The sequence below is a fragment of the Elgaria multicarinata genome, chromosome 1 (assembly GCF_023053635.1).
Source record: "Elgaria multicarinata webbii isolate HBS135686 ecotype San Diego chromosome 1, rElgMul1.1.pri, whole genome shotgun sequence".
NCBI lineage: Eukaryota > Metazoa > Chordata > Lepidosauria > Squamata > Anguidae > Elgaria > Elgaria multicarinata.
In genome coordinates this window covers 210,623,742-210,641,238 of record NC_086171.1, presented here as the reverse complement: position 1 = coordinate 210,641,238, position 17,497 = coordinate 210,623,742, and the positions used below count along the sequence as shown (strand labels likewise).

Here is a 17,497-nt window from a genome sequence, read left to right as displayed (position 1 = left end):
AATTTTAAAACCTCATTTTAAAAAAAATTCCTAAAAAATCAATGGATGAACAGATATGTTTCAAATTTGGTGTGGCTAAAGCTCTACCTAAATCCTATCATGGTACAAAGTTTCATCTCTTTATCTTTAAAAATGACGATTTAAAAAATAATAATTTTAAAATCTCAATTTTTAAAAAATTCCTAAAAAATCAATGGATGAACGGATCTGTTTCAAATTTGGTGTGGCTAAAGCTCTACCTAAATCCTATCATGGTACAAAGTTTCATCTCTTTATCTTTAAAAATGACGATTTAAAAAATAATAATTTTAAAACCTCAATTTTTAAAAAATTCCTAAAAAATCAATGGATGAATGGATCTGTTTCAAATTTGGTGTGACTAAAGCCCTTCCTAAGAGCTACCATTGTGCCAAGTTTCATGTCTTTATCTTAAAAAATTACGGAGTTGTAAGCATTTTTGTTAATTCCCATTAGAGCTGCTCTTTAAAAAAAAAATCCGGATTTCCCCTCCCCCTCCCGGATTTGCCATCAAAAACCCAGACAAATCCAGTCATATGGTCACCCTACTTACAGACCAATCCTATGCTTCCTACTTGGAAACAAGTCCCATCAAATCTTGCTTAATATCCTTGCATGTATGCAAGGAAAACCAAACAAAAATCTATCTCTTTTCTCTCAGTAAATATAATTTTGCAATGTAAAAGTATATGAGCTGCATGAACAACGGCTTTGGGTGATGCTTGTACGTTGCATAAAAAGCTCAATTTTGTTGCAACTCAGATTTGTTTTTAAGTTTAACTGTCATGTTGTCGAGTCAGAAAATACGTGAATTTCAAAACAGGATAGTTGATTTAAAACCAGTGATTTATATAAAGGGGCAATTCCTTGTGTCAAGCAATAATCTAGATTCCCTAAATTAAAAGGCAATCAGTGTTCTAGCTCATGTAGAGAGCCTCCACAGACACAGAGAGCCATGATTGTGCAGAAGGAGAGAGGCAGGGCTATAGCATTCCTTGTCATCGTGTGTTTGCTCTATTGAGGTACGGAACACCTGAACAGGGCACGCATTTCAATTATTTCTGCATCATTTTGCATTATAGGTGCCCATTGCTTTACATTAGACTCCCGTGTTCTAGCGAGTATAGCATATTGGTTAAGAGATTGAGCTCTAAGCTATGGTGTCCCTGGTTTTTCACTTCATCTTGGAACTTATTGGTTGGCCATATTCCTCTCTCACACACACACCTGGAATAAGGGGATCATATTATTGGTTTATCTGAAAGAGTTGTGGAAATGGGAGAGTTAAGTGTGTGCTTAACTTTCTCTCACTGGAATCAGTAGAACTTCAGAATGACTTATGGCCCTAGATTTTATAGGCAGATCTCCTGACATAATCCATGGTATGATGGCCCATGATATAGTCACCTTGATGTTGCTAAGCAGTATGGGGCTGGTTAGTCCCTGTTTGAGAGCTCACCTGGAAGCAACATGTAAGTCACCTTGACTTCCATAATAGAAGGAAAGGAAAGGAACCTCTCGTGCAAGTACTGAGTCACTACTGACTCTTGGAGGGACGCCAGCTTTCGCTGACGTTTTCCTGGCAGGCCTTATAGCGGGGTGGTTTGCCGTAGACCTGAGCCAGCTGCCTGAAACCAGCTTCCGCTGGGATCAAATGCAGGCCGTGGGGAGAGTTTCAGCTGCAGAAACTGCTGCTATACTGCTCTGCGCCACACGAGGCTCTCCATAATAGAAGGTGGAATATTATTTATTTATACCCCACTCTTTAGCGAAAAAGGCTCCTGGAGCAGTTTACAAAGATCAATAATAATAATAATAATGCAATAGTACGTGCAGCTGAAATAATCACAGATTATCTGTTTATCCATGCATCCATTTCCCACTTCCTCTATTGCTTCCCTATATCTATTTTAGATTGTAAGCCCCTTGAGGTAAAACTTATCATACCTGTTCTTTGTAAAGCATCATGTACATAGATGGTGCTATATAAATAAATATTACCCTATTTCTTCGATTCTAAGACGGACTTTTTTCCCATATAAACATCTCTAAAAATGGGGTGCGTCTTAGAATCGCGGGTGTGTCTTAGGGGATTTTTTTCTGTTGGTGGTACTGAAATTAGTGTGCGTCTTACAATCGATGGCATCTTACAATCGAAGAAATACGGTACTATAATAACAGAAATATATTCAGTAATCGTTATTCAGTTTATCGATATTATTTTTTAAGGCACAAAGAAGAGTAGAACTATTAAGTATTCAGTCTTGCCTGGGATGAATCAGTCTATATCCATTTCCATGAAATGTTATAAAGAGGGAGTTGATATTATCTCAACATATTTTGTAAGCAGCCAGGGGGAGGGGGGAGAGAAAGACAGACAGACAGACAGAGGGGATATGTCAGAATAGAAAGGAATTTGAGCAGTCAACTTTTAAAATCTTTGTAAAGCATTAATAAGGAAGTATAAAGTGACATTAAGAAGTTTCAAATACTAGTTCCTCCCCAAAGGATAAATATTTAGTACTCGTGGCTTTAAAAGCCTTTCTTTTATAACAGCATCACAGGGAATGCTGTATGCGCTTATGATAATAAAGAGGGGGGGGGGGAAACTGCCTTATCAGTTCATTTTGAAGGTTGCAGACCTGGGGATGGCGGGATGAGACAACAGGACATCAGTTATTTTCTCTTATGTGTGATGTGTGTTCTAAAACATAATAATAACACAAGCCGTGTACTTTCCAAGGAACAGTAAAACAAATTATTTCTTTGCTTTTAAGGTCATCACTGCAGGAGGCAGTAAGATTAAAATCATTTTTTAAAAAAAAGTAATCAAAAAATCAGAGACTATAGATGAAAGCAAATATAATTCCAATCACTTAAAAGTACCTGAAAGATATAAGCAAGAGAACTGTAATGAAGTACCAAGACAAAATACATTTTTGAAATATCTTTTTAAAAAGTAAACATTTGTACTCACTCTTCGTACAAGAGGATCAAAGCAGCTTACACGTGCTTCCGGGGAGGTCCCTTGTCCAGATAATGCTCCTGGCTGAATCTGGGAAAGCTGACACAAAATTTAAATTGGGGGGATTCCTGGCTCACAGCTCATATTCTTAACCACCATGCTACACCTACTTGGGATGTTTATGTCAGCTCCCAGACAATTGGACTGGGGATTCATGGCAGACAGAACTGGGAAATATTGCAAGCGTCTATCACATTTTATGCTAAATTGAGACTTCCAGATCCCAACAGGTCCTTGTTCTGTTGTTGACAGGAAACCCACTGCACTGAGACCAGATGAAGTATTTTCTCTCTCTCTCTCTCTCTCTCTTTGTTATCTTTAATCATGTTGCTTTTCACCATTTTTCTCCTTTCCATCTTCACTATAAAGTCCTGGCCATGCACGAGAATGTATTAAAATGCCCAACACCTGGGTGCACCGGACAGGGCCATGTGAACAGCAACCGCAACACTCACCGAAGGTATGTGGTTCTCTGCATCCTAGTCATTCATAGCAAGAGTTCAGGTTTTCTAGAGCTGATTTTAAAACTGTCCAGGATATTGCAAACGACAGAGGTTTGGGATTCCATATAATGCCAGATCTCTGCTATCATACTAATAAACTGGGCTGGATAAGCTGTAAGTTTATCACAGATGGCCAGCTTATCTGGACAGTAAGAGAAGTGAGGCAGAGAAAGGAGAAAAAAACATTTTAGGTTGGAAACAGACCAGAGAAAGCTACATGAAACACCTGAAGTGAGCCTCAGGCTCATGTGTTCACCTCTCCTCCTATCTAGTGTCTGTGAGAAGACAGCAAGCTTTTGCTTCCAATTTTGAATAAACCACAATTCCCAGTGACTTCCAAACTTGGGGAGCTATGGTTCATTTAAATTATGGTTAGCGAGAACAGGCGTGGTTTCAGACATCATAGTTCTGACATCATAGTTTAAACAAAACACAATTCTCTGAGTTTAGAAATCACAGGAAATTGTGGCAAGTTTAAAATTGGAAATGGTGCTTCCAGTGACCTCCTCTGGCACAGGAACGAGGAGATGGGGAGGGAAGAATGCACAAGGCTTATTCACACTGGCAGCACTGGAAAATAATATCGGGGAGAGCATAGGAGGGCATTTCTGGAGGGAGGTGAGCAAGTGAAAAGTATACAGGGGTTCAACAAGGGGATGGGGGGAAAGTTATTAGTCTCAAGGCGGATACTTGATTTATGCACCCATCCCATGGCCCCCCCTTTGGTGTCCCCTATTTATTTATTTTATTACATTTATATACCGCCCCACAGCCGAAGCTCTCTGGGCTTTTTGTAGCAGAGAACCATGATAATGCAAGTGGTTAATGCAAGTGGTTTGAAAGAGGGGTCACCTCTCATGTTGTGCACACTGACCATACTTCCATCTTTGGTAATCAGTGGTCCAAGGGCTGATGACGCTATTTATTTATTATTCTCCCCCCTCTCTCTCTCCCTGTGTTTGTTACAAATACCAGCCTGCTGGAGCTGCTAGCATATGCCACTCCTGCTGCACCCATTGAAAATAAGGCTGCAATTCCCCCTGAAACTGATGACAGGAACACTTTCTTTCCGGTTTTTCTGCTACATAACCTCTAGGTGGCACTATGGTATAGCAAAATAGTGTAAATACATGAGGAAATCACACTTTCTCTTGCCATCAGAAATAATACCCAGTTTTTCCTGCTGTAAAAAAAACCTTGCAGAAACAAAACTGGATGGTCACAACATTGTCTAAAGAACCTATAAACAACAGTGAATAGGAAATGCCAAGCGCACAACAAATGCCTCATGTAGAAAAGTCCTCCTCACACCTGAGGGCAGCAAGCTATCTTAGGGGGTATAGGGCACATGGCTCAGAGTCCTGTCTTCCAACATCTCATCACTTCTCCCCACTTACTAGCATCTGCCACCTGAGATGTTTGCCTCACTCTGCCTAATACTAAGGCTGGCCCTAAATGAAGCCATACATTGCCTCTGTAATTTGATAATAATACTTACCTGTAATATGATAATAATACAGATTTGTAAGAAGAATTACAGCAAACTAATAATGTATATGAAGTACTTTAAACACTCAGTGCTTATTATTCTTGTATTAACTGTTCTTTCTTTCTTTTTTGCTGCCTTCCTTTCTCATTCCATTTTGCTATTCCTTCCCTCTTTGCAACAGCTTATCTGGCTGCCCCATTGCAGCTGCAGAAAAACTAGCCAAATCTCATGAGAAGCAGCAGCCCACGACCGGTGACCCTTCAAAGAATAACTCAAATTCTGATCGGATACTCAGGTAATTGAGCCTGACAAACAGATGCCAAAGCACTGGGTTTCTCTTTCTGCTCTTCCCTTCCCTCACAATAATATAATATCTTTGAAAGAAGAGCTTATCACCACTTATGCAAGTACCAGCATATGTTGTTCTTGCTGATGCATTTCTTACTGTCAAATGCAAAAAAACAACAACCACCCAGTAACAGTTTAATTGATGTTCCTAGTCAGGGCATACAGGACAATGAATTAATGCTGAGACAACAGGCCAAAGGATTTGAAACAGTGCACCAAGCAGCACCCGTACTGATTACATTGCAATGCAAACTGCCAGAGAATTACAGCTATTATACTGACATTATAAGGAAGGGGGCAGAAAGTCACAATCCAATTTTTCACTTTCTGTTCTGTTAACGTATCCCACCAGGCCCTTTTGTTTCTTAGACTGTGTGACATTCAGGAGTGGAACTTGGCCCTGATTAACGATCAGACCGTTTAGCACACTTACTCTTTGCTACCCCCCATCATCAGCCAGCTACAGATTGCGTCTGCCAGACTAGAAACAGTTGCCTCCAATATCTATTTGAGAATGCATGCATACGTGAGGTCAAACCTCTTCCATGTTGATTTATTAATCTGGAAAAACTCTCACTCCTTAGTTATGTAGCTAAACTCACCAATGAAAATTAGAATCCACGCATTAATATCAACTGGAGAGAGTGAGAAAGTTCACCTTCCCATCATCTGGGAGCACAAACAGCTTATGTGCTCCACGAAATTCAAAAAACATTTTCAGGCACCTGGTTCTCAATTTGAAACCCAAGTCTGTGAAATCCAGGCTGCAATCAGTGGCAGGAAGTGAAACAATTACCACAGTATTTCCTCCAAAATCCCGTAGATGAAAATAGGCTCTCTCTAGGGTAACTCAACCCTTATTCTTAACATGCTCCCTCTGTTACGCTGTGATAAATGTTCCTCTGCTGCATTTTATAGTCACTGACCTTGTTCAGATGTAATGCTCAATTCCTGGGTTGTTTAACCCAGGAATTGGCAGGGGTACACGGGAGCGAGTGAGTACGTCACTCGCACTTCCGTTTTCAATTAGCAACCCAGAGTTAACCCAGCAATTGCCCATGGTTTGTCATTATCCATTGATTAAAACTGGAAACAATGAGCAGGCGACTCAGACACTTCACTTGTCCCCACAATTCCTGGGTTAAACAACCTGGGAAATGTGAGTGTTACATCCAAACTGGGCCATTGATTCTAACTGCCTGTCCCACAATGCTTCTGAGAGCCAAGCTAGATAACACATTGAAGTTCCATAATTAGATTTGCTGTTTCTTTATATTTCTCAAAAAAGCAACAATAGGGTTGGGGGGATGAATTGGCTCAGAACTCTGACATCGGGGCAAGGGGAATCACAGGTATTTTGATGTTAACGATTATATTTTAGGATGCAGATTTAAAAGGAAGTGTATTGAAAATTTGTTAATAACGATAATAGCTGCAGTGCTCACTCTAAAATAGTCTGTTTACTATCTGACCACATGAAATATATCACCTACAGAGTGGCTAGGTCAGCAGTGCATGAACAGAAACAGAGATGGAAATTTCTTACGACTCATACAATAGGGTGAAACGATACTCATTTATGCTAATACTTGACTTATCTGCTTATTTCTGGGTGCTTAAAAATATTAGATATAGAAATTTGTTTCAAAATCTGGCAGGGAAATTAAAAAATGTGAATTCTTTTTAAAATGTATTTATATTTACATAATGTATAATATAATAAAGCATATAGTACACCTTAAACCCTATTCCACACATTTCATAATAAGAAGAATAGTTAACATTTGCATAGCACTTTCAATTCTTCAAGTGCTTCACATATATTATCTAGTTGTAATCCTTACAACAACCTGCAAGGTATATCAGTATCAGATCCGGGTTCTAGTCCCCACTTGGCCATGGAAACCCACTGAGTGACTTTGGGCCAGTCACAGACTCTAAGCCCAACCCACCTCACAGGGTGGTTGTTGTGAGGATAGTGGAGAGGAAAAGGAGGATTATGTCCGCCGCCTTGGGTTCGTTGCAGGAAAAAAGGTGGGATATAAATGCAATAATGAAAATAAAAAATAAATAAAAAGAGTGTCTTGCTCAATAGGAGTTACGTCTGAGAACACATGTGTAGGATGGCACTGTTAGTACCTTAACCACTATGATATATCTACAAAAATGGTTTGGCTATATAATATGTTACAATTATTAATCTATTACATTTTTCCAAAAACATGTTTATATTATATCTTCCATCTCTGAAGCTTACCATATGCTTTCCCTATAAATACCATATTCCAGACTCTCTGACTCAAATTGTGGAATTGTAATTCTAAAACTGTGAATTTAAACATGAATTCAAAGGAATGTTATCTGTAGTTTCTGCTGCTTTTCTTTTCAAGAGCTTATTTTGCTTGTAACAAAATAATTCAAATTTAATAACATTTTTTTTTGTCTTTCAAAATAACCTCCCTGAAGGAAAATCCTGCCAAAGAGACTTTCCCACAAAATTTCACCTAGAATGGAAATGTTTTGCAATCTTTTATTTCTCTCATCCTCCTCAGGCCTATGTGCTTTGTGAAGCAACTGGAGGTGCCTCAGTACGGGAGCTACAGGCCCAATATGGTTCCCACCACGCCAAGGGCCAACTTGGCCAAGGAGCTGGAGAAGTACTCCAAGGTCACCTTCGATTATGCAAGTTTTGATGCTCAGGTTTTTGGCAAACGCATGCTTGCCCCAAAGATTCAGACTAGCGAAACCTCACCTAAAGCCTTTAAATGTAAGTTGGGGCTGGTCATGGCCAGTAGTTTGGAATGCCCTAAAGGGTGTGTTGTTGTTTCTTGTTGTTGTTGCATAAGTATTACCCTACTAGAGCAGACCAAGGATCCATCTGATCCAACTTCCTGTTTCTAATAGTGGTCCAACTAGAGCCGGCGTCAAGGCTAGGCATGGTCAGGCACTTGCCGAGGGCTCACGTCTTAGCAGGGGCCTACTGGCAAAAAGCCCTCTGGGCTTGCTTCTCTTCTTCACAACTGCCATTTGTTTGTTTACCTGCCTCTTGCTTTGGCCCAGATAACGGTGATACTGAAGAGAAGCAATACATGCCACTGCTTACTTGTTCTCTGCCTGCCAAGCAAGCAAGTGGGAGCAGTTATGAAAAAGATGAGAAGCGATAGCAGTCGGTGACAACGACGTTGAGAAAGTAGACTCACTGGGGGAATGGGGCCTATGGAGGGTGTCTTGCCCAAGGACCCTCCAAAACCTGGATCCAGCACTTGGAGGTGCAAAAGCAGATTCTTCCCCGTTGCTTATCCCAAACATGTGGCATTCAGAGGTATACTCCTGCATCTGAGCCTGGTGATCCCAATTCACTGTCATGGCTAGTAGTCATTGTTAGACCCATCCTCCATGAATTTGTCATTATTATTTTTTTAAGAGCTAAACTGTTGGTCATTAGCACAGCCTGTGGCAGTGAATACAATCAGCTAATAAAATGCTGTGTACAGTAGCAGTTTCTCTTATCTATCGTGAAGCTCCTATCAATTTCACCGGGCAATCCCATATGCTGGCATTATGAGGGATGGGTTAGCTGTTACCTGAAAACATGTATAATTTATTCTGAGAGACCTTTTTCTCCTCAAGCAGCTGCTTGGGGGAGAGATGGTGTTCAGTGTGGAAAGCTGGGGCAAAGGAAGTGTTTAGCTTTTTCCCTGCCCAGAGTTTCTCTGCTCTAAATCCCCATCTCCATCTGTCACCACCACCACAGGGTTTCAAACAAATGTCTGTAAGGGCAAACTTTCTTTCTGCTTCTTGCGATCCCATGGACCCTAGCTTTTGAAAATCAATGTAACTATCTGAACCGCCTCATCCTGGGTTCTGTTTCTTGGACATGCTAGAACATGGCTGAATGTTGGGGGGGGGGGAGTTTCACAGAGAGAGATTTATGTGTATCTTCGAGCAGCTGTTCCATTGGGGGAGAATCGAAGCCTTTCTGTCAGGGAGGGGTAGATTTTGTTCCCGCAAGGCAAATATGATTGGAAACATACACATTTCAGTGAATAAGGAAGGGAAAAAAGAACAAGGAGGTGAAGGTTTCATCTCTCCTCCCCACCCCCTGTTTTTGAATTCCTCGGAGGCATGCAACAATACAGTTTTAATGGAGAAGACTGTAGTGTTCTGGGAACTTCGTGGTGCACTCAGTTTAGTGGGTAAACCTTTCACCTTGGTAGACCTGCTCATAAATTTCTCTCTCTCTCCAACAGCCCAGCTCCTTCCCCCGCCCCCTCATTCATTTGATAGGGGAATTTCATTGGTTAAGAACGTAAGAGCTTTGCTAGATTAGGCCAAAAGGTCCGTTTAGTGCAGCATGCTGCTTCCCTCAGTGGCCAATTAGATGCCTTCTCCACCCGCGCGTTTATCCCTCATTACTTCCTGGTAGGGCATGGAGGCAATACCCCTCTCCCATTGCTGCTCAACAGCTGATATTCAGTGGCATGGAGAGTCCATAATGACCTCATGGCTAATATGACAGAACTCTCCCCATGAATTTGTCTAATCTCCTTTTAAGCCAAGTGCCAAGCCAGTGGTCATCACATTTTGTGGCAGCAAATTCTGAGCTCCATCAGATGAGCTTTTTTATTGCATGCTCATTGCTGGGCTCTCATGGATTTTCGTGGGTCCCTCTCATGACGTTGTCTGCCTCCCACTCACCTCCCGCCCCTTCTAGCCTTCTCCTTGCTACAAAAAACACCCCAGTAAGTCCGACTTATTTTTAAAGACGGAAGTTGCCGCTAACTCCTGCTGTGTGCAGGAGAAACAGCTCAATCGAAATGGCCTGCTGAATTGGCCACGTGCAGGTTGTTTACTTCCTCTTTCAAAAGAGGAAGTAATGAGGGATAAACACGCGGGTGGAGAAGCAACGGTAAGCAAACACGATTTTTCCCCGTGTGATGGCACTTCTCAATGAACCTATTCTGTATTATGTGAAGAAGCACATTCTTTAGTCTGTCCTGAATCTACTGTGGATTAATTTCAATTGATAGCCCTGAGTTCTATTACTACGCAGAAGAAAAACACCTCTCTAGCCACTTTCTCCACACCATGCATAATTTTTCAACCTCTATCATGCCCTCGTTTGCTGCTTTCTTTCTAAACTACAAAACTTCAAACATTATAGTCTTTTCCTCAAAGGGAAGGTAATCCAATTTCTGGGTCATTTTGGTTACCTTTTTTGTACCTTTTCCAGTTCTACAATATCTTTTTTGAGATAGACAACTGCACATAGCATTCCAGATGCAGCTACATCTTAGATTTGTATATGGATATTTCTGTACTGGCAGTCTTATTTTCAGTCCCTTCCCCAATAATCCATAGCAGGGAATTTGCCTCTTTCGTAGCTGTCACACATTGAATTGGTGTTTTCACTGACGTGTCTGTCAACTATATCACCAAGAATATTTCTTTCCTGGTTAGTCAAAGCCGGTTCAAACTCTCAGTGTACATGTCAAAGGATGTTTTTGCCCCAGCGTGGATCACTTTACATTTAGTTACACTGAGCTCATTTCCCATTTTGCTGCCTGTTCATTCAGATTAGAGTTTTCACAGTCCACTTGGGTTATCATCATCCTAAACAATTTGGTGTCTCAACAGGCTACAAACTGTTCAATCCTGCATTGTGAAAACTCCATATTTATTCCTACTCTGCTCTCTACTTCTTGTTGTTGAAGCAGTTACTATCTATAATAGGGCCTATCCTATTATGCCATAATTGCTAAGTTTAATTTGGGGGAATTTGGAATGCCAAAAAACTTTTACTAAAGTCTCTCATTATAGTCTCCTGGGTAGATTTAGCTAAGTTTAGTGAACATGCCTATTGTAGTAGCCTGCTGGAATTATAGAAGGTGTTGCACAGAAGCGCTATTTGGGGGTGTCTCTCACCTGTGTAATATGTGTCAGGCACATGTCAGTACGTATTCATGTATGAGAACACAGGAAGCTGCCTTATATTGAATCAGACCATTGGTCCATCTAGCCCAATATTGTTGACACTGACTGGCAGCAGGTCTCCAGGGTTTCAGGCAGGAGTTCTCCCTGCCCTCCCTGAAGATGCCATGAATTGAACCTCGGACCTCTGCATGCAAAGCAGGTGTTTTACCACTGGGCTATGACCCTTCCTATGTACATAATTTTTAAAGAACCTACATTTCCACTTTTAAAAAAGTACATAAAGTGGCTTTGTTGTTGTTGTTTATTCGTTCAGTCGTTTCCGACTCTTCGTGACTTCATGGACCAGCCCACGCCAGAGCTTTCTGTCGGCTGTCGCCACCCCCAGCTTCCCCAAGGTCAAGTCTGTCACCTCCAGAATATCATCCATCCATCTTGCCCTTGGTCAGCCCCTCTTCCTTTTGCCTTCCACTTTCCCTAGCATCAGCCTCTTCTCCAGGGTATCCTGTCTTCTCATTATGTGGCCAAAGTCCTTCAGTTTTGCCTTTAATACCATTCCCTCAAGTGAGCAGTCTGGCTTTATTTCCTGGAGTATGGACTGGTTTGATCTTCTTGCAGTCCACGGCACTCTCAGAATTTTCCTCCAACACCACAGTTCAAAAGCATCTATCTTCCTTCACTCAGCCTTCCTTATGGTCCAGCTCTCGCAGCCATAGGTTACTATGGGGAATACCATTGCTTTAACTATGCGGACCTTTGTTGTCAGTGTGGTGTCTCTGCTCTTAACTATTTTATCAAGATTTGTCATTGCTCTCCTCCCAAGAAGTAAACGTCTTCTGATTTCCTGGCTGCAGTCAGCGTCTGCAGTAATCTTTGCGCCCAGAAATACAAAGTCTGCCACTGCCTCCACGTTTTCTCCCTCTATTTGCCCGTTATCAATCAAGCTGGTTGCCATAATCTTGGTTTTTTTTAGGTTTAACTGCAACCCAGCTTTTGCACTTTCTTCTTTCACCTTTGTCATAAGGCTCCTCAGCTCCTCCTCGCTTTCAGCCATCAAAGTGGTGTCATCTGCATATCTGAGGTTGTTAATGTTTCTTCCTGCAATTTTAACTCCAGCCTTGGATTCGTCAAGCCCAGCACATCGCATGATGTGTTCTGCATACAAGTTAAATAGATAAGGTGAGAGTATACAACCCTGCCGTACTCCTTTCCCAATCTTAAAACAGTCCGTTGTTCCATGGTCTGTTCTTACCGTTGCTACTTGTTCGTTATACAGATTCCTCAGGAGGCAGACAAGATGACTGGGTATCCCCATACCACCAAGGACTTGCCACAGTTTGTTATGATCCACACAGTCAAAGGCTTTAGAATAGTCGATAAAACAGAAATAGATGTTTTTCTGGAACTCCCTGGCTTTTTCCATTATCCAGCGGATATTGGCAATTTGGTCTCTAGTTCCTCTGCCTTTTCTAAACCCAGCTTGTACATCTGGCAATTCTCGCTCCATGAATTGCTGGAGTCTACCTTGCAGGATCTTGAGCATTACCTTACTGGCATGTGAAATAAGTGCCACTATACGATAGTTGGAACATTCTTTAGTGTTTCCCTTTTTTGGTATGGGGATATAAGTTGATTTTTTCCAGTCTGATGGCCATTCTTGTGTTTTCCAGATTTGCTGGCATATGGCATGTATCACCTTGACAGCATCATCTTGCAATATTTTAAACAGTTCGGCTGGGATACCGTCGTCTCCTGCTGCCTTGCTATTAGCAATGCTTCTTAAGGCCCATTCGACCTCACTCTTCAGGATGTCTGGCTCTAACTCACTGACCACACCGTCTGAGCTATCCCCGATATTATTATCCTTCCTATACAGATCTTCTGTATATTCTTGCCACCTTTTCTTGATCTCTTCTGTTTCTGTTAGGTCCTTGCCATCTTTGTTTTTGATCATACCCATTTTTGCCTGGAATTTACCTCCGATGTTTCTAATTTTCTGGAAGAGGTCTCTTGTCCTTCCTATTCTATTGTCTTCTTCCACTTCCATACATTGCTTGTTTAAAAATAATTCCTTATCTCTTCTGGCTAACCTCTGGAATTTTGCATTTAATTGGGCATATCTCCCCCTATCACTGTTGCCTTTTGCTTTCCTTCTTTCTTGGGCTACTTCCAGTGTCTCAGCAGACAGCCATCTTGCCTTCTTGGTTTTCTTTTTCTTTGGGACATTTTTTGTTGCCACCTCTTGGACAATGTTGCGAACTTCTGTCCATAGTTCTTCCGGGACCCTATCTACTAAATCTAGTCCCTTAAATCTGTTCTTCACTTCCACTGCATATTCATTAGGAATATTAGTGAGCTCATACCTAACTGATCTGTGGGTCTTCCCTATTCTCTTTAGTTTGATTCTAAATTGAAGTTCATGATCTGAACTACAGTCAGCTCCAGGTCTTGTTTTTACTGTCTGTATAGATGTCCGCCACCTTTGGCTGCAAAGGATGCAGTCAATCTGATTTCGGTGTCGGCCATCTGGTGAAGTCCATGTATAAAGCCGTCTTTTTGGTTGTTGGAAGAGAGTGTTTGTTATGCACAGTGAGTTGTCCTGGCAGAATTCTATCAGCCTATGTCCCGCTTCATTTTGTTCTCCTAGACCATGCTTACCTGTAATTCCAGATGTCATTTGACTGCCCACCTTAGCGTTCCAGTCTCCTGTAATGAAAATAACATCTCTTTTTGGTGTATTATCCAGTAGGTGCTGCAGATCCTCATAGAACTGATCTACTTCTGCTTCTTCAGCATCTGTGGTTGGGGCATATATTTGGATCACTGTGATGTTAAATGGCTTACCCTGAATTCGAATTGAGATCATTCTATCGTTTTTTGGATTGTATCCAAGCACTGCTTTAGCCACTTTATTATTAATTATGAAGGCTACTCCGTTTCTTCTGTGATCCTCTTGTCCACCGTAGTAGATCTGGTGCTGATCTGATGTGAAGTGGCCCATTCCGGTCCATTTACTAATATAAAAATAATTAAAACAAAACATTATAAAAATGAAACTTACATTAATATTAGAGAAGCAGAAAGCAATACTAAAACGGACAAAATCTAAAGTTTCAAGCATCGAATAGCTGAGAGAATAAAAATGTCTTGAATTGACATTTAAAAGACAGGAGGAAGAATAGGTGACAAACAAATGCATTTTGATTGGTAATTCTGCAGCTGGGCACCACTTGCCTCATCTCAGAAGGTAGGGCACCTGCAGCCTTAGGAGATGACCTTAGAAAATGGGCAAATGGATGTCAACGCCAGCACTTTGATTGGAATCATATGGGCAGACAGTGCAGATCTTTGCACACCGTGAAGATTTTCTCACTCAGTTCATCAGGTCTACTTAATATTCTGGCTGCTGTATTCTGAGCCAGCTGAACTTTACCAACAGTCCTCAAAGACGGTACTGCATACATTACAATCAACTCACCTGGATTACCAAAACATGAGTTACCACAGGGTACTTCTATTTCTAGTCAATTCACTATTTCTACACACAGGGTGTCCACTATTGCATGTATATAATCCATTCAGCTTATGTGTTAAGATATTCATGCTGAAGGGACAAATCCCATTGTTTAAAAATAAATAAAGGGGGTATTACAAGATTGTCCTTTGTTCATATCATGCCTGCAGTTTTTGATCCTAAAACATACTGCTTTTATTTGCAATTTAACCTTGAATGTGTTCAATACTGTGCTTTTGAATCTTGCTGAATCCCTTTCCCACCCACACCCTCACTTCTAACTGAAATGAGGCTCCTGCCTCTGGAGCCAACTGCATTGGATTGATTTACTTGCAAATGGTCTTTTTGCAACCATCACACATCACCCCACCTGTGTTACTCCCTTTTTACAGCCAAACCTTTTCCAAAGGCCTCTTCCCCGGGCCACAGTCCCTCCAGCAGTTACGTGAAGAGCACTTCGTCTTCATCCACAGGCTTCGACTATTCCCATGATGCTGAAGCTGCGCATATGGCTGCCACCGCCATTTTGAACCTCTCCACTCGCTGTTGGGAAATGCCTGAGAATCTCAGCACCAAGCAACAAGACCTCCCCAGCAAGGTGAGACTGGTCACCACATTTGGAGTATTAGGGTTGAAGAATTTGGGTGTTTTTAAGCACGGTTTTCTAGGTGAACATGTTTGGGGAGAGTTTTCCATAGCTGGGGAGCCACGTCCCTTTCCCAGCCAACTAACGCCAAGGGAATGAGAGCCAGCCGCTTGGCGTTAACTGGTGATCTTAGCGTACGTGAGGTTTGTACAGGGAAAGGCTGGTCCCAGGCTATTTAGATGTTATAGATCAAAGCCTATATTTTCAAATGTACCTAGAAACAAAATGGAAGTGAACATTTTTAAGCACCAATGAAATGTGTTCAGCAAGTCAGTTCCCAGTTAAAAAACTGGCCACGATATCCTAAATTAACTGAATTTTCTGCAGTGTAATAATCTGTCTCGAATCTTACCAGTACATGGATAATAGCTGAAGGGGGTGAGGCTCCCCAACTATGACTGAGGCATTCCTCCCACCTTTCAGAACGTGTATTAATGATATTAATGGTATTCCCCCTTAAAGATCAGGTGTGTAGCTTGCAGGTGCTTTAGACCCAACTCTCCTTACAGATGGCCAATCAATGGCAGGAGTGTATAGGGGCACCAGTGGACTGTTGATGCACTGAGGATCACATGGTAGCATTGACTGACCTGGCACTTCCAAGTGGGGCTTATGCGTTCAGCTACTGTGATTTGCATTTGCAAAAGATCTGTTGTGATTGTACAAGTTAGGGTCACTTCATATCATAGTCCCACATGGAAGGACCAGTTCACACACCTGATGCCTCCATTCAGTCCCTGTTGGGTTATGAATGCTCATGCAAGCACTTGCAGGGGGTCCACAAAAGGGACCAAAAGCCATCTAAACCACTCCTCAGCCCCAAATCAAGATATACTAGTTGCTTCCTGATCAACCCAATCCAATGTGGCACTGTTGTCCAGAGAGATTAGGTGCACTGCATTCCAGGAGAACAGATGATTTCTGCAGGAGTACTGAAGGAGGTGATTGAAAATGGGTAGTCAAGGCTGTTGTTTCCAACATTTCAGTCAATGGACATCGAAGTGGATGAAAATGGGACTCTGGACTTAAGCATGAACAAGCACCGCAAACGTGAGAACGCCTTCCCCAGCAGCAGCAGCTGCAGCAGTAGCCCTAGCATCAAATCCCCAGATGTATCCCAACGCCAAAACAGCACGAGTGCCACAAGCAGCACCATGACCTCACCCCAGTCTAGCCACACGTCCCGCCAGGATGAATGGGATGGCCCCATTGACTACACAAAACCAAATCGGCAACGGGAAGAGGAGCCCGAAGAGGTAAATAATAACAGGAACAAGGATACACAACTGCTGGATCACTTAGGCCCTATTCGCATGCGCAAGGAAGGGGTCGTGTATAAGGTAACTATGGAGAGGCAAGGATTAGTCCACCACACGACCATGGAACCACAAGGCGCTGCATAGTTCCACTACCTTCCCCCCACCGTAGTTAGCGGGCATACCTCCATGCAGTTTAACCGCACATCCCAGCCTCCTCCACGGCACAAACAGGCTCCCGGCAGTTTCTCCATCAGAAAAAAAGGGGAGGAATGGCCATGCAACCATAGAGAATTGCCACCATGGCAAAAGCAGCACCAGAAGTCACAGTTACTCTTGCCAGCGGACTCTATAGTCATGGCCTATAAACTACCCGGAGCCCTTTTTAACCACTGGGGAGCCCGCCACCCATAATGGTAAGCCACCCCAGGTGTCCTTAGCCCTGCTGCAGCAGAATGGTTACCCAGGGTGGTTTCTTACCCATCGTTATGCCGTTTTTCTCCCCCACACAACATGCTAAGCCACCATAGTTTGGTAAAAACACTTAATTATCATGGCTTAGCGTGACATCTGAACAGGCCCTTAGCACACCCTGGGAAGGTTCAGCATTCCTCTAAACGCTGAGGGCACCATAAACATAGATGCATAAATCTTGCACGTTTGACCAGACCAAAGGTCTCCCTTCCGGCCATCCAGATACCCAACAGATTCACAAACAGGGTATGATGATGATATCTATTTTATTTTGTAAATCTGCAAGCCTAACG

General features: G+C 42.1%; 1 protein-coding gene across 1 annotated transcript in view; it reads left to right on the top strand.

Moving 5' to 3' along the window:
• MYT1 (myelin transcription factor 1) overlaps positions 1–17,497 on the top strand; it is a 116,901-nt gene that overhangs the window by 39,737 nt on the left and 59,667 nt on the right. The window contains exons 8-12 of the mRNA XM_063120970.1: positions 3,413–3,503; positions 5,217–5,330; positions 7,936–8,150; positions 15,221–15,426; positions 16,461–16,730. Of these exons, the coding sequence (XP_062977040.1) occupies positions 3,413–3,503; positions 5,217–5,330; positions 7,936–8,150; positions 15,221–15,426; positions 16,461–16,730 (896 nt within the window). The remainder of the gene's footprint in view (positions 1–3,412; positions 3,504–5,216; positions 5,331–7,935; positions 8,151–15,220; positions 15,427–16,460; positions 16,731–17,497) is intronic.